Source organism: Heloderma suspectum, chromosome 7, assembly GCF_057233095.1.
Source record: "Heloderma suspectum isolate Gila_16-S chromosome 7, 16-S_ref, whole genome shotgun sequence".
NCBI classification, from domain to species: domain Eukaryota; kingdom Metazoa; phylum Chordata; class Lepidosauria; order Squamata; family Helodermatidae; genus Heloderma; species Heloderma suspectum.
The window spans coordinates 28,850,282-28,873,684 of record NC_139464.1 but is presented as its reverse complement, the minus strand read 5'-3'; the positions used below and the strand labels follow the sequence as shown (position 1 = coordinate 28,873,684).

The 23,403-nt window shown below is 46.5% G+C and overlaps 1 protein-coding gene across 1 annotated transcript in view; it reads right to left on the bottom strand.

Moving 5' to 3' along the window:
• STMP1 (short transmembrane mitochondrial protein 1) overlaps positions 1 to 22,902 on the bottom strand; it is a 30,120-nt gene extending 7,218 nt beyond the window's left edge. Inside the window, exons 1-2 of the mRNA XM_084809467.1 lie at positions 22,813 to 22,902; positions 4,326 to 4,379 (exon numbers count right to left, since the gene is read on the bottom strand). Coding sequence (XP_084665593.1) covers positions 4,326 to 4,379; positions 22,813 to 22,827 — 69 coding nt within the window. The 5' untranslated portion in view covers positions 22,828 to 22,902. The remainder of the gene's footprint in view (positions 1 to 4,325; positions 4,380 to 22,812) is intronic.
• Between the last annotated feature and the right edge of the window lie 501 nt (positions 22,903 to 23,403).

The following is a 23,403-nucleotide window of genomic DNA, read 5'->3' as shown; positions in this document are numbered from 1 at the left end:
CACTCTCCTCTTTCACCCTCAACAAGAGGCTCTTGAGATCCTCTTCGCTTTCTGCCATTAGGGTGGTATCGTCTGCATATCGGAGGTTGTTGAAAATTCTCCTGGCAATCTTAATTCCGACCTCTGATTCATCCAACCCGGCATTTCTCATGATGTACTCTGCATATAAGTTAAATAAGCAGGGTGACAATATGCAGCCTTGTCGTACTCCTTTCCCAATTTTGAACCAATCGGTTGTTCCATCTCTGGTTCTTACTGTTGCTTCTTGACCCTCGTACAGGTTTCTCAGGAGACAGGTAAGGTGGTCTGATACTCCCATCACTTTAAGAATTTGCCACAGTTTGTTGTGATCCACACAATCAAAGGCTTTAGCGTAGTCAATGAAGCAGAAATAGACTTTTTCTGGAATTCTCTTGCTTTCTCCATGATGCAGCGAATGTTGGCGATTTGATCTCTAGTTCCTCTGCCTCTTCGAAACACAGCTTGTACTTCCGGTAGTTCTCGGTTCGCATACTGCTGAAGCCTAGCTTGTAGGATTTTGAGCATCACCTTGCTGGCATGTGAAATGAGCGCAATTGTGCGGTAGTTTGAACACTCTTTGGCGTTGCCCTTCTTTGGAATTGGAATGTAAACTGACCTTTTCCAGTCTTGTGGCCACTGTTGAGTGTTCCAGATTTGTTGGCATATTGAATGCAGCACTTTAACAGCATCATCTTTTAGGATTTTAAATAGCTCAGCTGGAAGACTGTCATCTCCGCTAGCTTTGTTGTTACTAATGCTTCCTAAGGCCCACTTGACTTCACTCTCGAGGATGTCCGGCTCAAGTTCAGTGACCGCACTCTCATGGCTATCAGGGATATTCAGATCTTTCCTGTATAGTTCTTCTGTGTATTCTTGCCACCTCTTCTTAATCTCATCTGCTTCTGTTAGGTCCCTGCCTTCTTTGTCCTTTATCATGCCCGTCTTTGCACAAAACGTTCCCTTGAGATCTCCAATTTTCTTGAAGAGATCTCTAGTCTTTCCCATTCTGTTGTTTTCCTCGATTTCTTTGCATTGTTCATTTAAGAAGGCCTTCTTGTCTCTCCTTGCTATTCTCTGGAACTCTGCATTCAGTTGGGTATATCTTCCCCTTTCTCCCTTGCTTTTCGCTTCCCTTCTTTCCTCAGCTACTTGTAAAGCCTCATCAGACAGCCACTTGGCTTTCTTGCATTTCTTTTTCTTTGGGATGGATTTCGTTGCTGCCTCCTGAACAATGTTACGGACCTCCGTCCATAGTTCCTCAGGCACTCTGTCTATCAGGTCTAATCCCTCAAATCTATTTGTCACCTCCACTGTATATTCATCAGGGATATGATTTAGGTCATACCTGAACGGTTTAGTGGTTTTCCCGACGTTCTTCAATTTAAGCCGAAATTTTGCCAGAAGCAGCTCATGATCTGAGCCACAGTCAGGTCCAGGTCTTGTTTTTACTGACTGTATAGAGCTTCTCCATCTTTTGCTGCAAAGGACATAACCAATCTGATTTCGATATTGACCATCTGGTGATGTCCATGTGTAGAGTCGCCTCTTGTGCTGTTGGAAAAGAGTGTTTGCTATGATCAGCATGTTCTCTTGGCAAAACTCTATTAGCTTTTGTCCTGCTTCATTTTGTACACCAAGGCCATGCCTGCCTGTTATCCCAGTGATTTCTTGACTTCCTACTTTAGCATTCCAATCCCCTATGATGAAGAGGACATCTTTTTTTGGTGTTAGTTCTAGAAGGTGTTGTAGGTCTTCATAGAACCGATCAACCTCAGCTTCTTCGGCATCAGTGGTTGGGGCATAGACTTGAATTACTGTGATGTTGAATGGTTTGCCTTGGATTCGTACTGAGATCATTCTATCATTTTTCAGATTGTACCCCAGTACTGCTTTTCCCACCCTTTTGTTGACTATGAGTGCTACTCCATTTCTTCTAAGGGATTCTTGCCCACAATAGTAGATATGATGGTCACCTGAATTAAATTCGCCCATGCCTGTCCATTTTAGTTCGCTGATTCCCAAGATGTTGATGTTCAATCTTGCTGTCTCATGTTTGACCACCTCCAGCTTACCTTGATTCATTGATCTGACATTCCAGGTTCCTAAACAATATTGTTCTTTACAGCATCGGGCTTTCTTTTCACCACCAGACACATCCACAGCTGAGTGTCCTTTCGGCTTTGGCCCAGCCGCTTCACTCTTTCTGGCGCTACTTGGAAATACCCTCTGCTCTTCCCCAGTAGCATATTGGACACCTTCCGACCTGAGGGGCTCATCTTCTGGCGTCATATCTTTTAGCCTTGTGATGCAGCCCCTTATGTTTCCTCAAAATCTGCTCCTGTGGTTCAAGGGACCCTCTAGATAGCACGGAATGTGGCTTGGAGGAGCTACAGCATAAACAGTCAAGAAGTGCTTTGCAAAATTCAGAGAAGTGCAAAATCCCATGGATGAATCAGTTCCGATCCACACATTACTCCAAGCAGGTGCAGATCAGTTCAATTTACATCAGAATTTGCAAAGATCAAATTCTTCAAGCATCCCTACAGTAAATAGTATAAATACAATGAAATGACAAAGGAAAGTTGCAGCAGTGGTTACAAGTCCAATATATAAACTAGAAAACACCAACTTAAAAGGTCAGAGTAGTTTTTCCCCATGATCTGGCATTAAAAGGGGAATACGGAAGACTCCAGGTGAGCATCCTTGGGAAGGGGATTCCACAGACAAGGGGTCACAGCTGAGAAGGCTCTGTCTCCCATCACCATCTGCCTAATTCCATATGGTAGGTGATGTGGAACAGAGTTTCTGAGACGAATCTGAATGGCTGGGCAGATTCATGCAAGAGCAGGTAGTCCTTTTACGTGTCCGTATCCCAAGCTGCCAGGTGAAAGATGCCACGCCGAATCTATTTATATTATTTTATTGATTATATGTTTAAACCGCCCAATAACCCAAGTTCTCTGGGTGGTGTACAATACACTAAAAACATAAAATACAAACAATAAGACAATGAATAAAAACAGTGCATAACAAAACCAAGATAAAACCAACAGTGAAACACTCCAGCACATAACACCAAAGTAAAACCTGCAGCAATAGAAGTGCAGTGACTAAAAAGCAGTAAAAACAGCCCTTAAAATGCTTGGGAGAATAAAAAGGTCTTCACTTGGCACCTAAAAACATGTAAGATAGGCGCCAGGCGAGCCTCTCTAGGGAGAGCATTCCAGAGGCAGGTGGCCACCACTGAAAAGGCTCGCTCTCTTGTAGCCACATCATTTGGTGGGAGCACTTGCAGGGTTACTTTAAATGATGAACTTTGTGTCCGGAGAGATAAATACAGGAGGAGATGTGCCGTTAAGTGAGCTGGCTCCAAGCTGTTTAGAGCTTTAAAGATTAAAACCAGGACTGTGAACTGAGTCTGGAAACGGACTGGCAGCCAGTGCAGATGACCAAGTATGGCATCATAGGATCACATCGGCCAGTCTCAAGAACAAGATACTATACAAAACCGTTGTTGTTTTTGCTCCTCTACGTTTCCACCTCCTCCGTGGTGTTGTTGCAATCCTCTTTTTTGCTTGATTTCTCAGAAGTCTGTTGTGGGGGGGGGGGGCAGGACATGGGGGTGGTCAAACTTATTCCTTAAATTCCTGGCCAACATTCTCTCTTGCGCTACCACAAATATTACAATCCCTCTTGCTACCGTCCAGCTGTCCAGGCCACTACAATTCTTGTTCCACCTCTCCTTGATAAAAGCACCCCAGTATTTATGGGGAGTCCCAAACCTCTAGTGGTACAGCCAAAGCAGTAGCAAGGGTGCAAAGAGGACAGCATACAGGGCAATAATTTAAAAGTAAAACTGCACTTATTTAAAAACATACACAGGGAACAGTGTTTATAGTTGTGTGTACAATGGGGGTCTACAACAAGAAGTGTATATTTTAAAACAATTTTTAATGATTTAACAATTTTTTGTAAAGCATTTTTGGGCTTCTGCGGCTGTAGTTTCTCACTGTAGATTCCCTTGCTTGCTCATGCATACGTGTATTTGCAATATCAAATATTTATTATTTTATTATATTAAAAACAGAAGCTAAACAAAAATTTACACCCACACCATTAGGTTGTGATTACATAGACCAGAGCGAGAAGGAACTTGTGGCCCATCTGCTGGACTACAACTCCCAGCATTCTTGATCACTGTGAAACTGATGGGGGTTGGAGTCCAACAACATCTGGATGACCAGAGGTTCCCCACTCCTGACACAGACAATGCTTAACAGTAGCAAAACAGCAAAAATACTTACATCATAGTTCTGGGCCAGATACATCCCAACTACATTGCCAAGTGCAAAACCAACCTAAAGAAGAAACGAAAAGGGGAGACAAGAAGGATTAGACACTTTTCTCCCTCACTACTAGTGAATGCATTTGAGAGAGGGAAAACGCCTCCTTTCCCATTATTCTTTTTAAAATATATGTTTTTGCCAGTTTCAAAACAAACCTGATTCTCATTAAAGTGTTTGTCATATTCTCAGCCGATGTTTTTTTCCAAATGGTTTCCACTCTTTGGAACGTTTGCTTCCATGTATGCTCTATACAAATAATCAATTCCTTCAGTCACTCTTTTCAGTAAAACCACTGGAATTTTGCAAATTGTGAACATTGCCTAGCATTTAAACCAGGGCCAGCTCCAGGTTTTTGGGAGATCTCAGTGAACACGCTCGGGGGGGGGTGTCTCGGGGGGCCCTCATCCTACTCGTCCCCATTGCCAAAGAGAAAGCCACAGGGCAGGTGTTGGTGAGCACAGCTGCTTCAGCCTCCTCCTGCAGCAGCGCCTCAGCTTCACTGCCATTGCCATTCACTTGCTCTAGGCTGGAACGCTGGCGAGCAAACAGGTGGGAAGTGTGAAAAGCAGCGGCAGCAGGGACAGCAGGCTGTGGTGGCCCCCCTGCCAGGGTGTGGGCCTTGATGGATGACCAATCAAGCCAAACTCTGGCACCGGCCCAACCCCAATTAGAACACACTAACAATATGAAGTTTGCCCAATACAGATCCACCATCCACCCTAGCCCATATTGTCTACTTTTGGCTGTCAGCTGCTGCCTGCTTTTGTGCAGAAGGGCTTAGCCACTTCCATTCCTCTGTTTTCCAAACTCAACATTTTATAGCTAGTTTTCATGTGTGCTGCTTAAAACATCTTCCATCTGGATAATAATGAAGTCTTCAAATCGTGTAATGTTAAAAGAATAAATAAAACATTTCACCAAGGGGTGAAAATGTTTAAGTGACTATGGTTCATCGTTTTTCCATATGAAGGTCTGTTCTTCAACCCCAAAAGAACCGCAGGATTTATTGAAACTGGGGAAAGTGCTGTTATAAATATGCACGGTAAAGTTATGATTGTTTTAAACATGCAGCCACCATACGTCTTGTTAATTTAAAAAGTAGGGAGACTATTTATTTCAGGAACTGAGAACATATATCTCACTTCCTGTGGAATATAATGGGTTTGGTGCTTCGAAGAGAGGCATATTAATTTCAAATTATGTGCACCATGATAAAACTCATTTTACAGCTCCTTAAGGAGAAGCAAAAAGCCTGCATTTTCACTCTCTCCTTAAAGCCAACCTTCCCCAACACAGTGCCCTCCAGATGTGTTGACTACAACTCCTATCATCCCCAGCCAGCACAGCCATTGGGGTGGCCATGCTGTTCGAGGTTGATGGGAGTTGTAGCTCAACACCTCTGGAGGTCACTGTATTTGGGAAGGCTGCCTTAAGCTTTCTAAGGGTTGTTTCATGTATTATTCAAAGTATTTGAATGTACATCACATGATTTCTGATCATTACTCACGGCTACAGATTTTTTTGTTTGGTCCACATTTCTAACCAAACCAATCTGATTTGCACAAACAAAGTCCATACGTACATTTGCGAGCCTGCAATGTAATTTGCGGGCACAAAAGAAAGCTTTCGGCAGCATGCGTATATTAGAAAAATGCACATGAAAAAAGCACACTTTAAAAAATGCGCACAAATATGCATTAATCCATGGGAGAAGAATGCATACATTTCAAAAATGCGCATAACTGATTGTACATTTGGGAAAATATGCATGAAAATATGCATGGATTTCATTCGAAACAGAAAAAAAAACAAGGCTTGCAATCTTATATGGACTTGAGTCGAAATGAGCTTCGAGATAAAATCTGGAGAACTTTGGTGAGTTTGAGTTTTGCTGATTTGCGCTTTCCTAACGATTACTTATTGACACCTGCAATGAAAAACCATGTCGGAAGAAGCCCTAAGATATCTACCTTCCCCTTTTTATTGATGCACGTTAGAAAATGGACCAGAGATGTAGGATTTGTAACATACACTTGGGCCAACATGTGGCTACCTCCCTAGGCACATGGCCAGCAAAAGGCCTCCCCAGGTATGTCAAATAAGCATCTGCGAAGTTGTCAAGCATGCAACCATCAGATTCAGTCTTGTTTTGAATACAAGGATTTAGGGCTCAGGAAAGGTAGCGGTAGCTAACAAATGGGTGGAAGGAGCAGAATGCAATGGAGGAAGATGGGACCTTTTCCCTTCTCACCCCTTCCACTTGGACATCTCACTGCACTATGTTGCCTCCCCTCTTGGCTAGCCCGATACCATCACTACTTCTTGATACACCTTGCTTCTCTGTCATGAGAGATGAAGAGAAAGGGGTCTCAAGAGGGTTTCTTCCTACCTGACAGAGTGTGATCTGCTCTAGCAAGAGATAAAGGGCTTTCCACTCCCCCCCCCCCCGTTCTTGGCAGCACTGGAAGAAAAGGAGGCAGCAGTTGCGTCGGGGGCACACAAGATGAGGTGAAAGGAACAGGAGCGCAGCAGTAAATGCTGAAGTGCAAATGCTCATCAAAACACTCCCCGTTGCCACGCCCACTCACAAGGAGAGACCAAAAATGAGGCAGCGGTATGGATCCATATCAACAAACCAGTTCTAGCAGTTTTCATCTCCAGCACAAGCAGCACTTTTGGCTCTTTGAGTCCAAGCCACCCTAAAATACTTTTGAGTTACAACAGGAATAAAAAGGTAAAGGTGTCCCCAACCAGTCGTGTCCGACTCTAGGGTGTGGTGCTCATCTCCATTTCTAAGCCGAAGAGCCAGCGCTGTCCAAAGACGCTTCCGTGGTCATGTGGCCAGCATGACTGAACACCGAGGTGCACGGAACGCTGTTACCTTTCCCGCTGAAGCGGTACCTATTTATCTACTTGCAATTTCTTGCTTTCGAACTGCTAGGTTGGCAGAAGCTGGGACTGAAGACGGGAGCTCACTCCGTCACGCGGCACTCGGGTCTCGAACTGCTGTCCTGCCGACCTTCCAGTCTGCAGTTCAGTGTCTTAACCACTAAGCCACCGCGGCCCTACAACAGGAATAGCTCACAACAATATACTGTTGCTGGGCATTTTACCTCCAGCTACTGCGAGGACTGCAGCTAAGCTCAGAGGGAACACGGAAGCCTGGAGGCGGAAGCAGATGGCATCATCATTCCTGCTAATCAAAATGTCCTGGTGCATCGACCCTGCAAACCCTGGTTCTGCTACACCACTAGAACAGGGAGGAAGCGTCTTCTCTCCCAACAATATCTAGGGTGGTGCATGCGTGCTAGCTACAGAGCATCTAGGAGGTTCTAGTCCTGTTGGCCTAAAGCTAGCATGCATGCTCTAGTTTTGAGCACTGGAGGCAGGAGAGACCCTTTGGGCTTTCCTAGGGAAACCCACCGAAAGTGTGCAGGATTTGGGGACTTTTCATATATATGATACACAGTGCTTAAGTATACCAAATAGCCATCAGTAGCCAACTGTATCAATTCATAATAATCTTGTTAGTTGTCAAATTGCAAGCAAACAGCCAGGCCAGTCCTTGAAATCTTGTAGCCACAGACAGCTTGAAGTAATAAAGTCATCTGGGGATTGCAGCTGGTTTCCCAGCATCGGAACCTCAACTTATTAATAAGCCCAACCTTTTTTCTGATCAACACCCAGCTAGAAAGGAATCATAAAACAAAAAGAACAAACACAGCTCGTGTCTTTCTCAGGGTCACAAACAAATGTTCTTGCTGGCAGGTACAGCCATTAAAAGGGTTCAATAGAAAATTAAAACTGGTTGCTCATCCTTCCATAAGGTCACAGCTATTAACCTAATGTACGACTTGTCGGGATGATGACACAGCATTTAAAACACCGCACTCCTTTTCCATTTAGTTGATTCACGCATTAATTAGCAACATTCTTGTTGTGCTTTTGCATAAGGGTTACATTTAACTGGGAAACTTAATAAATCTCCCCCCCATCCCCCATATGGAATGATATCAATTAATGGAGGAGTGCTATTAATTAAAATTAATTATTATCAATGGTCTTTACTCTTTGTGAACCTTTGACTATGGGGCAGTATAGAAATGTAATAATAATAATAATAATAATAATAATAATGGCTAGGGAGTGCTGGGAATTATAGGAATTCTTTCTATCTAAACATGCATAGGATTGCACCTTTGCATAAGCAGGATTTAATACTCATTACAGTGGCGCAAGTCAAGCAAACGGGCTGGATGTCCAAGTGGGGGATAGCCATTCCAACCCACTGCCTTGCTTGCTGTTAAAAGTTTGTTTACAGCTACAACAACAGGCTGTATTTCATTTTGCCTTTCAATATTTAATTACATTTATACACTGCTTTTCCCCCTGAAGATGTTCACAGTGGCTCACATATTGTTCCCAGGCAGATCTCCAACAAGGTCCTGCCCAGGGTCAGACTCGCTTAGCGTTATTAGCAATTGAGTCATATACCATCAAGCAATGGCCACATGGATATGCATGCGCGTGCACACAAAGAGCGGGTTACTTATCTTACTTGTCCACTTACTCTGGTAGCAGTGACATGCGGCTCTATGGTGCTGCAGGGTGACAGAGCATCCTCTTGTACCATACTGCCCTGTGAGAACACAGACCAGAGTGTTTCTCACAGGGACAGAGATTCCAGAAACGGGGGGGGGGGGAGGGGGGAGAGGAAGTGGTGGGAAAAGTGGCTGCCCAAACCACCCCTGCCAAAAGTGGGGAACTGCTCACAGCGCTCCACTGACATGCCCTTAAAGGTCAGACCTGCCAATTCAGGGCCCTGAATATAAACTCGGTGAGAAACTATTCAGCGTACATTAGAGTTCTTCATTGCAAGGCCCGAGGGCTACTGGTGGCTCACAATCGCCTCAAGTGTGCTTCTGACTCTTCCATTCTCTCTCTCTCTCTCTCTCTTTGCAGTAACTGCTCACTTTTAGCATGGGCTCTCTAATGCTACAGTAGCAGACGGTGATCGCATATTCCAAAGCCACAAACTGCCTTTCAAAAGCCACAAACACACAGCTCAAAAGGCATCAGAAATTTGCTTGCCTTTCATAAAATACCCTTGCATATATTTCAAGATACCTACATCTGTGGGTCTCTGGCTTTGCAAAGGCAATCCGGTGAACTGTTTTGACTAGGCTACTGTGCTAATTTGCTGCCCTCTCCTGTTCGAAGATCTTACTGATTAGGTGGGCCTATCTGCTAGGAAAAAAAAGACGGCAACACCCACTGCCAGTCTGTAGCTGCCTATTCAGACTTCGAAGAAAAGAGGCTAAGAGCTGTCAAGCATCTATGCCCCCGCTAGCCAGGGCTGGTCTTTCTGTCACACAAGACCGGCTCAAGACATTTTGCTGCCTGAGGCAAAGGACAAGATGGTGCCCCCTCCCATTCCACGTACAACAGCTAAATGGACTGGCGGCTGAATCTTTCTTCAACAGTGGCAATGGGACGGCATCTTCCACCACACCTGAAGGCAGCAGGCTAGCTTAGGGGGCACAGGACAGGCAGCATGGCCCACAGCTCTCTCCTCCAGCACCTTGCTGCCATTCCCCAGCATCTGCTGCCCGAGGCAACTACTTCACTCTGCCTAATGGTAGGGCCAGCCCTGAGAAACCACAAGGAAAGGCTTAGAGTTGCATCACAAGTGGAGTGCTGAAAAGCAAATGTCTGAGGCTGCAATCCTAGTAACCACACATTCTAGGGAGTAAGCCAGTATTGAACACTGCAGGACTTATTTCTGAGTAAACATGCACACTGTCACGTTCCTTTGTCCTCTCCCTTCGCAATCAACACACTCTAGGAAACAAGCTTCAGGTCAACACTACTTTATTAGTAAACGACTAGCTTCTTTACAAATGCAGATTCTAGGAAACTCTCAGACTGCATAGAACCAGCTAATCCACATATCTACCAAATCAATAGAGGATATGAAGTGGAAGTTAGAGAAGTTGCCAGCAGTCTGAGCATGAACTTCATGACCAGACCTGTTTCGCAGGGATGCCCCTCCTTTAGGGTGGCTCCCACCTATGCTGGCTTCCACAAGGGGCCCCTTGCCCTCCTCCTCCTCAACTTGAGTTCTCATGGTGGAGGAATGGGGGAGCCGTTCAGGCTGGGCCATCTGTGTGTCAAGGTCTTGGGAAGAAAGTCTTGCCATATCTGGGCTCACTAGGGAGGGTCCCTCCCTCTGTTCTTGCTGTTCCCATGCTGAACCTGAATCTGAGCTGCCAAATATCTTTACACGCTGAGATTCATTCCTGACACAGATGACTGTGCTGTAAGCTGCTTGGACTACGCAGGAAGCCACCTTATATCCGGTGAGAGTATAAATATACATCTAGCCCAGTACAGTCTATTCTAGCCTTCCCCAATCTGATGCCTCCAGATATTCAGAACTATGGCTGGGTGGGGGATGCTGGTCCAACACATCTGGAGTCCAACACATCTGGAGGGCACCAAGTTGGGGGAGGCTGGTCTATTCAGACCAGCAGTGGCACTCCCAGGTCTCAGCCAGAAGATTTCCCTATCGCCTGTTACCTGATCCTTTGAAGTGGAGACACCAGGGATTGAACCCTGGACCTCCTGCATTCAGTGCTTGTGCTTTACCACTGAACTACAAACTCTCCCCAGTGCACAACTTGAACTTTTGGCAATGCCTTTAATGTGTCAATGAAGCCACTCGGTGGAAAGTAGCAGAATCCAAGGGTGAATATAGAAGACATCCATGGTGGCCTGCATGGTCAGGTGGTCACTCAAGAATCTAAGCCAGAGTCAGGTGGATTTCTGAACAAAAACGCCATCTTCTTCCAGATAGGAAACAAACATACACATGCTGAATTTCAAAGATAAATATAAAAAGCTGATGATATCTTCACAGACATATTAAATGAAGAACACTGCCCTGTTTATGATTTACTGAGCTGATGTAGAACATCAGTGTACACTCACAAAAACACAGTGTACTCTAAAGTTACTTGCTGCATTCCTTTGTCCGAAATAGTGCTGCGCATTAAAGCAGGCCAGGAGACACTTTGTCTAGTTGGAAGCTAAGTGTGCTTCTGCTTCCAGCTCCCCTCCAAGAAAAAGAAACGCTTCACATTGACACTGAAATCTGTGTTAACTGACACCTAACCAGATTTCCATCTTATTATCCAGTTCCATAATATATTTTTTTTAAAGAAACACTCTTAATTCTGAAAAGACATGCCCACCTCTGAGATGCCCCACTGCTCTCTGCACCCCCTACTATCCCTTTTTCCTCTCATCATCCTTATTCATCAGATTTTTGATATATCTGTCCTGACATCTAGTGGTTCCAGGATGGCTATTCCACCATCCCTACGTTTTTAGAAAACCATTTTCTAGAGCCCAGCGTCTTACTTCTCCTGCATGTGCTTCTACATGTCCAGATGTGGAGTGGGATGGGAAGACACTGCATCTAAAAGTTTGACCCATGCAAGCAGGAAGAATCACATCCAGCTCATCCCTGCTACAGTATAGCTGGCTCCTTTGCTTCTGGCCAAAAGAGCGTAAAATTCATACCGGCATTGTTCCACCAATTGGTGGTTGGAAAAATTGACTGTACTCATGTTTTGTGGCACAGCTGCTGGGGCACTGCAACAGGCCCAGTTCTTACAGAAAAAACATTCAGGCAAACCACAGATCAAAAGATCTGTATGACAGCAACATGGCCTTCCTCTTAGTTGGCTCTGTCTATTTGGACATCCTCATCTTCCCCCGAGCTATACAAATACTTTCCTGGTCTTCAATCTGTATTCTGACCTCCTGTTTCTTTTCCTCTTAATGCCACATACCTTCACACACCCCTCTTCCATTAATTTTTGAGGGAGCCTATCAGGTTGGCATGGCTCCAGACACTTTGTTCACACACCCTGTTTTGCTGGTTTCTGGATAAGGGGACGGCAAACTATTTTGGTTGTCAGAATACCAGAGGTATTTTGAGAAGTTCTTTGTTACATTTTTGGATCTTCTGTCTATGGTTCCATTCTGAAACCAGGAAAAAGGATCACCTAGGGAGGAAAGAGGCCCATGAAGATGATGAGGGCAGCCAGCCATTTACTACAAGGCATTCCACAAAAAGGCAGGCACTGGGGAAAGGGGTGGGGCATACTCTTATTTGGTTCACCAGAAATCATTGTGCTCAGTTCACATTTTTACATGGAATGAACAGCCATCACATACATTATCTCAGGGGTGGAGAACCTACAGCCTTCCAGATGTTGCTGGATAACAATTCCCACTCTCCCCAACCACTGACCATGTATGGGGATGACGGGAGTTGTAGTCCATATCATCTGGGAGGGCTGCAGGTTCCCCACCCGTGCATTGATCTTTGAGGAGGGAAAATTCTCACAGTCACTTGCAGTGCCATCTTGCACACACGTAGTCAGAAATAAGCCACACTGAGTTCAATAGCCCTTAGTCCCAGTTTGTATGTATGGGACTGTAGTCTCAATCACCTGCTACTCGTGGGGAGGGCAGGGGGAGAGGATCATTTGCTCGAAATCACCATCATGTGATAATTACCATGGTTACCACACCTGAGAACACTCCTTAAAACTGGGGTGTTGAAGCTCTTTCATCCGAAGGGCTGAATTCCACTTTTGGAGACACCCTTGGGGGCCACATTCCAGTGGGAGGCAGGCCAAAGGCAAAAGGGTCTGGGGTGAAATACCAGCATATTTTAGCGTGAAGCAATTACTGCCAGTACCGAAGCTTTATGAGGGGCATTTCCACCTTTGAGAATGGGGAAAATAAACTGCACAAAGGCCAGGAAATCACCAAATGATTGGCAGTCGTGGAAAAGGGGGTGGGAAGAGGCATGGCACAGGGGGGCCCCAGAGGGCCAGGTTGTGACCCAAGGTGGGCTCGAAACCTGGGCCAGAGGTACTGCACCCCTGCTTCAAGGCAAGTGTTTGCTCTGGCAACCAGCAATTGGCACACAACTGCCGTTTCAAGCACTTCACACGCGGAAGCCATTGTGGTTGACTTGCCAGGAGAGGATTTTATGCTGCTTCAAAAATGAAGGTTTGCGACCAGGCCTGCTTCATACGTTTCAGCCCCCTTGTGCAAAACTAGGGATGGCGGAGAATTTCTCCCCGAAACTTCGGGGGGCCGAGCGCCAACGTGTTCGGCCCCCCGAACAAGTTTCGGGGAGAAATCCTCCGCACCCCCTCGCCCCCCGCACCGCCCCCGGGACGGGACTTACCTTTTGCGAATGTCCCTCCCGGTGGCTGGTCCGGCCGGCGGTTCGGCGGGTTTTCGAGCGAGGCGGGAGCGGCAGCCGGTCTTTTGACCGGCTGCCGCCGCCACCATTGTAATGAAAGAAAAAAAAAACACTTCCCCTGATAGGCTACGTGACGATTCACGTAGCCTATCACGGCTAGATCTGCAAAGTCAGCCGTGATAGGCTACGTGAATCGTCACGTAGCCTATCACGGGTGACTTAAAAAAAAAAAAAAAGTGTGTATGGATAATGGCGGCCCCCATAGGGAGCCGCCATTCCCGTTCCTTATTTGGTGGCTGTAGTCTACGTAAATGTTTACGTAGACTACGGCGAAAATAAGGGCAACGCAAATAGCGTTGCCCTTATTTTCGCTGTAGTCTACGTAAACATTTACGTAGACTACAGCCACCAAATAAGGAACGGGAATGGCGGCTCCCTATGGGGGCCGCCATTATGCGTACACACTTTTTTTTTTTTAAAGTCACCCGTGATAGGCTACGTGACGATTCACGTAGCCTATCACGGCTGACTTTGCAGATCTAGCCGTGATAGGCTACGTGAATCGTCACGTAGCCTATCAGGGGAAGTGTTTTTTTTTTTTTTTTTACTTTCGCGTTCGCGGCCGGGCGAGGCGGGAAGCCTCCCCCCCCCGGCCTGAACTTCGTGGGGGGAGCAGCGAAGCACTCCCCCCCACCGCGAACGGCCTTCGACAACAGGTAAGTGACTTTCGTCCACCCCTATGCAAAACACATCAGTGTGGTGGAGCTCCACAAGAGCTGTAATGTGTACAGAGCACCACGCTTTTCCACACCTGTGCCACACATCCCGGCTGCTGGACCTGGTGTGGAAACATTTCCATTCAACTGTGCTGACTTTGCGCGATAAGCACGGTGTGCAAGTGTTGCAGCTGCCACCTTGAGTGACACCACACAAAGCTGGACTCTGGCAGCCTCCGCTGTAACGTACAAAGCGTTCCTCTGAGTTTAAGGTGGTGGTAACTGTGGAGGCTGGTGGCTCCCATTTCAGTGGGGCTGCGAATCCATTCTGGGTTTCGGTCAGAATCAGCCAGAACTCTAAAGGATGTAGCCAGCATGCTGAACCTATCTGGGGGATGTGTTTCAGCACCTTGGATAGCTCCTTTAGAGGTCTGGCTGGCTCTGACTGAAACCCAGAATGGATTTACAATCCCACCAAAATCAGAACCACCAGCCTCCACTGGTGGTGGCAGATCTTTGGAACTTCATTCCAAAGTACCAGCTCTTGTAGCAAGATACACCTTGTGGAACCTACACATGGACCACTTTCTGCAACCTGGAGCCCTTCCGATGTATTGGACCACAATGTCCATCATAACTGACCACTGGCCATGACGACTGGGGCTGTTGGGAACCTTAGTTCAAAACATCAAAAGGGCATGAAATTGGGGAAAGGCTGCCGGTGCCACCTCCATCTGGATTAAAATAGTTTGCAAGAAGATGGAGAAAAGTTGCCAGCACATTTGAAAGTCAGCAATTCATATGCCAAGTGGGGGCAGGAAAGGACTGGGAACAATGTATAGGGCTTGCTGTAGTTATCCAAATATTATGCATAGCCCTAAAAACAAAAGTATGCAGTTATTTTGATCTTTTAAAAAGCGAAAACAACAGCACTGTCTATAAGATTATCCCTTTATCGCTCTGTAACAGTCTCCATGAGGAAGAAGTCGGGTCTGACACCATGCACCAGAGAACAGAAGGCCGACTATATCAGCTTTTCCCATTCTTCCAGTTCTCAAACACTAATCAGAAGTCTTAAGTAGAAGTGATGTTTATCATGGATTTGAAACACAAGAGTTTCAGGAGACCACCCGGTCACAAAATATTTAAGGCACTCTCTTCTGAGGGTCTTATCCACAGTTTTGTCAGAGGAATAACAGATAGTCCCAAAAAACTAAGCCTGAAGAAACACAGACGTCCTTAAAGAGATTCCAATTTTGTTTTGGACTGCTACAAGTGAGAAAAAAATCGATAATACCAACAAAGACGGACTTCTCAGCAATGACCAGAGTCTGAGCTATGTGGCTGTACAAATAAGAGAAAAAACAAATTAAGAATCACTGGAAGTCCGATTACTTTATTATATATAGATCAAATGTTAATGCAATTAATAATCTGGACTTATTGGAATTAAATGTGAACAGAGGACACCACTTATAGGTCCATAATTCCCAAACTGTGCTTTCAGAGGAGATGAAGTGTGCCATGTTTGAGGAGTCTACTACTCTGACGCTGAGAGTAGGGTGGCCTAAGCCCTGTTCACTATGCACAGGTATCAACTGCATGAAGGGCCTCTCCAGAACACACTCTCCAAGCCCTAACCCCTAGATGTTGACATGTGTGACTCCCCACCTCACAGCTGACACATCATCAGCATCAGTCCATCCACACTTGGCCATACATAAGGCTCCCTCCACAGGATGCGGAAGGATCTATATACATGTAGGGCCCTTCAGTCTGACACAGATTGACTGGGTTCACACAACAAGACAACCCATACTCACGGTGGAACCCATGGTTTGTTGTTGGATTGTGAACTGTGGGTTGTTTGTGGTTAACAAACCATGGTTTGTTAGTGCAGCTGGGTTCACACAAAACAACAACCCATGGTTCATCAACCACCCACGGTTCAACTAACAGTCAACCTTGAGTATGGGTTGTCATGTTGTGTGAGCCCAGCCATTGTGTGTCACCGGGGGAGGGGGGGCTTGGCTGGCAAGCACATCCATATCTAGCGGGTGTAGCTAGCTGGGTGCAGTCTGGCAAGCCCCTTCATGCATTCGGTACCCATGTGTACCGAACGACTGAAGAGGGCTCTAGTGGAGCCCTGTTTCCATCCCTCTACAATATTGGGGAAGATACTTGATCCTAAGGGAGCAAGGATACATTAGGGTTCAGACCGTGCTGCAGTTGGCAAGAGCAGGGGCATCTCAGAAGCATCGCCACTACCCACAAAACATAATCTCAAGCCAATATTAACTTGGAGAGGGTCAAGGAAGTATAAATGCATATTTTAAAGTGTGGGAGTGAAATATGTTTCTAAGCCAGGATGGAAACTGGCCCAGGCATAAAACGTTATGGGAAATAATGTTATATGTAGTTATCAGACAGAATTAGAAACCACAGTTGCCACATTGCTATGTATACCACCATCATCTCTATATCAGACTTGTTAAAACTAAGTAAATGTTATGGACATGACAAAAGCTTAACTCAAGCTATATTCCCATGAAGATCCTCATAGAAGCACTATTGCTGAGGTTACTCCAAAGCACTTTTAGCCACCCGGTTATGATTACAGTGAGGGCTATTAGAGGGAGAGTGGTAAACAGGATAAACGTCCCTCTATGTCTTTCAGTTCATGGGAAGCAGGAGATCTAGGTTTTAGTCCCCACTCAGCCATGAAGCTCAATGGGTAACTTTGGGCCAGTCACAGACTCTCACCCTAACCTACCTCACAGGGTTGTTGTGAGGATAAAATGGAGAGGAGGAGGATTATGTAAGTCACCCTGGGGTCCTTGGAGGAAAAAAGGTAGGTTATAAATATAATAAGAAATAACAAAATATATGTAATAATAAATAACAAAATAAATAAGCTCAGGGTTCTCATCTGTAGTAGCTGTTGCAAGTGGAACCTGCAACAAAATGTTGCAGTGTGGCGTGCTGTCCTTCAGGATTGCAGCCACTCTGTTCTATCCCACTGCCACCACCAGTTTTCTGTTTTTCCCCTCCAACAGTCAAGCATACTGTGCCCATGGAGCATGCTCAGCCCTCAGTGGGCTGATCTGGGGTGTTCCCCCCCACCCTGGCTTCTTTCCCTAAAGATTTTTTGTACTTCTTCAAACTTTGAGGATTCTCCCAGCCCTGCTGATTCCTCCCTCTTGTGGTTGGTGCCATTTTAGCTACATAACCAACAGCACTCACAGCCTGAACATCAGAAATGGAAGGAATGTGAATGGAACTGTGTGTGTGTCGTTCCCTTTAAAATGCACCAGTGTTAGGGCTCAACCTCTCCTGCTCCCTGTTTCTGAGTGCCTGAAAAGGAAAAGCTGTATTTGAATTGGCATAATCATTTTTCTAACTGAGCTGAGAAGCTCAGCTAGAATGTATATCGTGGGTCAGAAAAGGTAACTCGAAGTCCAGGAGGTCACCACCATGGTTGACAAGCAGTGTCAGGAAGCTATTAGAGAAAAGAAGGCTTACTTCAGAGAGTGGAAGTCTTGTCCAAATAAGAACAAAAATTAACACAACCTTGCACAAGAGAACTGCAAGCAGGCACTAAGGGATGTGCAAGACAATTTTGAGGAGCTAGTAACATTAACACCAACAATACTACTAGTCCGAGTGGCTATATGCTACCTCCAGTATCAGAGGCAGTATGCCTACGGACACCAGTTGCTGGGGAACGTGGGTGGGAGGGTGCTGTTGCACTTGTGTCCTGCTTGTGGGTTTCCTGTGAGCAGCTGGTTGGCTGCTGTGTGAACAGAATGCAGGACTAGATGGACCCTTGGTCTGATCCAGCATGGCTCTGATGTTTTTATGCAATAAAAATGAAAATATATGAGGAGCAGAAAACTGGCCCAGGGAGGCAGTTGGACCATTGAATGGCAATAAAGTTAAAGGAGTACAGGAGGAGGAGGAGGAAATCACAGAGAAGCTGAATGAATTCTTTGCATCTGTCTTCACTACTGAAGATGTAAGGCAGATACCTGTGCTTGAACAAATATTTTCAGGAGGAGAGCCTTCAGGAACTTATACTATGGTGTGGCTGCAGTTGAAAAACAGTGTACCGTTCTGGTCACACCACCTCAAAAAGGATATTGCAGAGCTGTAAAAGGTGCAGAAATGGACAATCAAAATTATCAAAGGGCTGTGCCCTATGAGGAAAGGTTACAATGTCTGGGATTGTTTGGGTTAGAACAAAGGCAAGTAAGGGGAGACAGGATAGAGGTTTATATAATTATGCATGGTGTGGAATAAATCGATAGGGAGAATTATTTCTTCTTCTCTCTTAATACTAGAACAGATAAGAGGAAGTACTTCTTCACACAACGCATAGTTAAATTATGGAATTAACTACCACAAGATGTACCCATGGCTACCAACCTGGACAGCTTTTAAAGGAAATTAGACGACTTCAAGGAAGTTAAGGCTATCAATGGCTACTAGCCATGATGGCTACTTGCTAGCTCCAGTATGAGAGGCAGTATGCCTTGTATTCAAAGTAATACCATACAATGCCTAGTGTTGAGGTGCTTTGTAAATACTAGGCATGATCCAGTCTTTGGCTGCACTGACCAGGGAGTCAATAGTTCAATATTTAAATGGTGTTATTAAAATATCTACCCAAGAAGACAGCGTCGTCGTTTTTAGAGAGAGAAACACGGGTTGTATCATTTATGGAAGGCGTTGTGAGGCTGCACATAACTAATATCGTAAGGCAGATGAAAAATGACAGCTGCCCTGTGGGAAGGCAGTTCTATACTTGCTTGATTTGGCTGGAAACAGCAAGATAAGTATCAACAAGGTTTGGAAGTAAGTCCACAAGACCTGCTAGCCAATCTCACCTGAATGTTTACTAACCTGCTCGCTTACACATACCTCTGTTACTTATGTCCTAGTAGTTTTTTGGGTTTTTTATTGTGTCTCGGGTTTAGTTTCATTGTTGTTTTCATGAATTCTGTATACCGCATTGCGATTTCATAACGAAGGTCAGTATAGAAATATTTTGAATGAATGAATAAATAGAACCAGCTTATGTAATGTTTTCTTGCCAGGCCACCTGGAGACAATTCTCTGCTGCCCAAGAGGGCTAATGGAGGGTAGATTTGGGGTGAGCATTAGGAGAAACCAATTAGCTGTGTGGCACGGAGCCTACAAGCCTTTCTCCAATTCTATGGTCAGCAAGGATCACAGAAGTGGCTACTTATAAGCGTGGAACCAATATACTCCAGACTGAGAGAATACCAAAAGACTGCAAACCACAATGTATATAGGTGTGTTCTGCAACGGGATGGACAGAAGGAAGATGTCCAGATGTTTTGGACTTCAGCTCCTGACCATTGGCCATGCTGGCAGGGGCTTCTGGGAGCTGAAGTCCAAAACATCTGGAGATCTACCTTCTGCCGACCCCTGTTCTACAATCAATACTTTTCTCGCTGAGGTGGGAACTTTTAAAGTGAATGAGGAAGAGGATCTATGCGAGGATCTAGCCACAGAAAGCTGACAACCACCCTGGGAAAAGGGAGAGAAGAGCCCAAAGAAAGCAAACCTGCGCTGCTCCTCTGGTTAAGGGTAGGGCAGCAGCAGAGACCTGACAGTAACCGAGGAGGGTGCAGCAAGTCAGGATAAAGCTTCTACAGGGCAAGCAGGATGTGGATGGCAGAGGACAGTGCAGGAGGAGAAAACCTCCGCATGTAGAAGGATAGCCTGCCTGACACTCCTGGTTTTAGCTCTTGGTCCTGGTGGGTCCCAACTTGCCCTGGCACCACGCAGACCGGCGAGGTGGAGTCAAAGGTTCAGGGAGCGAGTCAAGCCAGTGGAGGCTGGTCGCTCTGGTGCTAGTGGGGCATTGCATCCGCTCTGGGTTTCAGTCAGAATCAGTCAGAACTCTAAAGGAGCTATCCAAGGTGCCTCAGATAGCTCCTTTAGCATTCTGACTGGTTCTGAAACCCAGAGCAGATTCCCCACCCCACTGGAATCAGAGCCACCGGCCTCCACTGAGTCGAGCCAGGAGCACTGAATCAGCCAGGAGGAAAGGACTTTTACACTGAATGGCGACTTTTCCTTTGTAGAGGCAGCCTGAGAGTTTGCAGAGCCATAGGACACACCAGCAGGGATAAAATAAAGGTTATTCGGGCAGTCCATCCGGTCAAGCAACTCCTAACATTTTCTCCCCACCCCCACTTCCCACCCTCTCTTAGAAGTAAGAGATAAGATGGGGTGATGTGGCACAGAAAACACCTAACAATCCATATTCAACTACACTGACTGAAGGAGTACACGGTCTTAAGACTAGAACTCCTCCGCTTTCATACACAACCCCATCGCTTGCTGAAAGCACAACAGAGTTCGAGGTCCACTCAAAGGCAGATGCCTTCAGACAAACAAAGTACATCTGGATCACGCTGCATGCGGATTTCAAGGGTCATGGTGCAATAAATCAAACAACTGAACAAAAGCCAAAAACCCATATGCAGCTACCTGAAGTTCAGTAGCCGCAATATACACCAAGGGTGTATTTCGTAGCCGCATGGGCAAGGTTATCTAAGTAGCAGGCGGAGCTCCACTTCTGTTATAAGCATACCCCCCAAAGAGCAGGTGCTCGTGGTGGTGAGGGGCCCCAAGTACTGTTTTACTGGCCCGATCTGGAACTTTTAACTCTAACTGGAACCTCCAAGTTCAGAGGCAGTATACCTTTGAATACAAAATGCAATAACGGGACATGGCTAAAGTTTCATGTCCTTCTTACAGGTTTCCAAGAGCATCTGGCTAGCTGCTGGTCGAAACAGAACATTAGACTAGAACAGAGGTGGGCAACATTTGGCCTCCCAAATGTTTTGACTTACAATGCCCGTCACCAGTGACTATGCTGGCTGGGGTTGATGGGAGTTGTAGTTCAACACATCTGGAGGGCCACAAGCTGATCACCCCTGGACTGGAATCAGCCTCCCCAACCCATCTCCCCCTAGGTGTCTTGGACTACAACTCCCACCATCCCCTACAGCACTGGCTCAGGGTGATGGGAGTTGTAGTCCAATATATCTGGAGGGAGACCAGACTGGGGAAGGCTAGACTAGACTGACCTGAATAGGAGCCAGCAAACCAACTCCTTATGATTCATAAGTACTGCAGTTCTTAAGTGATGCTAAGAATCCGTCCAGAGCACTTAGGTGATGCTCAAACGGTCCAATGATTGCTACAGTGTACAGAAACTACAAACAGAGGGCAAATTTCCACCGCAGATCTAATATAGCTAGAGTAAGCTAGCCGAGCTACAAGACAGATTTTTGTGTTCTTGGAGAAATAGGAAAATAGATGGGAAATAGTCAAAACATGGAGACACAGTCCTTCCTCAATCTGGTGCCTTCTAGATGTTTTGATCTATAACTACCATCAGACCCAGCCAGCATGGTGAATGGCCAGAAATTCTGGAAGCTGTCGACCAGAACACCTAGAGGACATCAGACTGAGGAAGGCTAGCCTAGGAAAATAATGACTGAAGGGCACAATCCTATGCATGTTTAAGCACACATAGGATTGTGCCCTAAATGAACTGATTCTAATTCATTTAGGCATAAGAACCGCCTCGCTACCTCAGACCAGTGCCCAGCGTTTTGCTTCCAAAGGTGGCCAGCCAAACCCCTCCCTAAAATGCATAAAGGGCTCTGAAGGGGGCTCACTATCCTTTGTGGCTTGTCCCCCAACTGAGAGGTCTAGTGCTTCTGCACATGGCTTGTAACCTTTGACAAGGTTACAAGCCACACACTTTCCCAAACCGGTGCCCTCCAGGTGTGCGTTTGACGGCAGCTCTGACACATATCAACTCCGACACAGGTCACACTGTTTCCAATAGGGCTGACTCACAAGGAAGTGTGTCTAGAAGGGCACAATCCTAGGTATATTTAAACAGAAAAAATTCCCCCTGGCTGGGGAATGCAGGGAGTTGTAGGACTTCTTTCTGCCTAAACATGCCTAGGATTGTATCTTAAAGGTCCTTTAATTCCCAGCATTCCCCAGTCAACAAGTAAGGGGTCAAACTACTGAAGGGGGGGGGGAGGTGAGCAGGCTGGCGAATAGTGGGAGTTGTAGGATTTCTTCATGCGTAAACATGCCTAGGACTGCGGCTTAAAGGTCCTACAACTCCCAGCATCCCCTACCCAATACGTAAGGGGTCAAACTGGGAGGGGCTGGCTGAGGAATGCTGGGAGTTGTGGGGTTTTTCCGTCTAGGATTGCGCCCTGGCATTGCAGCCGCAGGTCCTGGCTTGTTTCCCCTGCCCAGCTCTCAGGCAAGGGAAGAAGCCAGGACTGACTGACTGACTGACTGCCTGCCTGCGGCCCCCCTCTGCCTGCACGCCCCCCAGCAGCTCAGCTTCTGCAGCCCTTAAAAACAGACTCACCAAAAATTGAAACATGGCTGCCCTCTCTCGCTTTCTGCCACGGCAATAAGAAGAGCCCGGCGTCCCCGCAAGCAGAGACTTCTCTTCCGTGGCCCCGCCTTCCAGCTCCGCTCCGGGCTCCCCCACTGGCTGAGGGCTGTGATGGACCTCTCCACGCCCCTATCCATGGGTCGCCTTCCTCTTTTCGCGGGGAGGGGGTGCGGATTGAACCCGGCCATCTTGCCTCCCTTGCTCCCCCGTCGGAGAGGGGGTGATCCGGGAGTGGGAAGTCGGCTCCTCGGGGTGCGCTGCCTTTGTGGAATCACTGACGGCGAGGCAGGACTGATCCTGCCCAACGGGAGCTTTTCCGAGTCCCACTGATTTCGGGGCGGGGGGCTGGGAGCTGCAAAGGTGCTCGGCGCTCCCAGGCAGGGTCACAGCGCGTTCTCCTCCGCGTTTACTCAGAAGGAAGCCCCGCTGAGTTCAGCGGGGCTCGATCCCAGATCAGGGGGTAGAGGATTGCAGCCTGAACGCCCATCAAAGCAGTCGCACGAACTGAGGCTGCAATCCTGCGCATCGGCTTCCTCAACGGGGCTCGATCCCAGGTCAGGG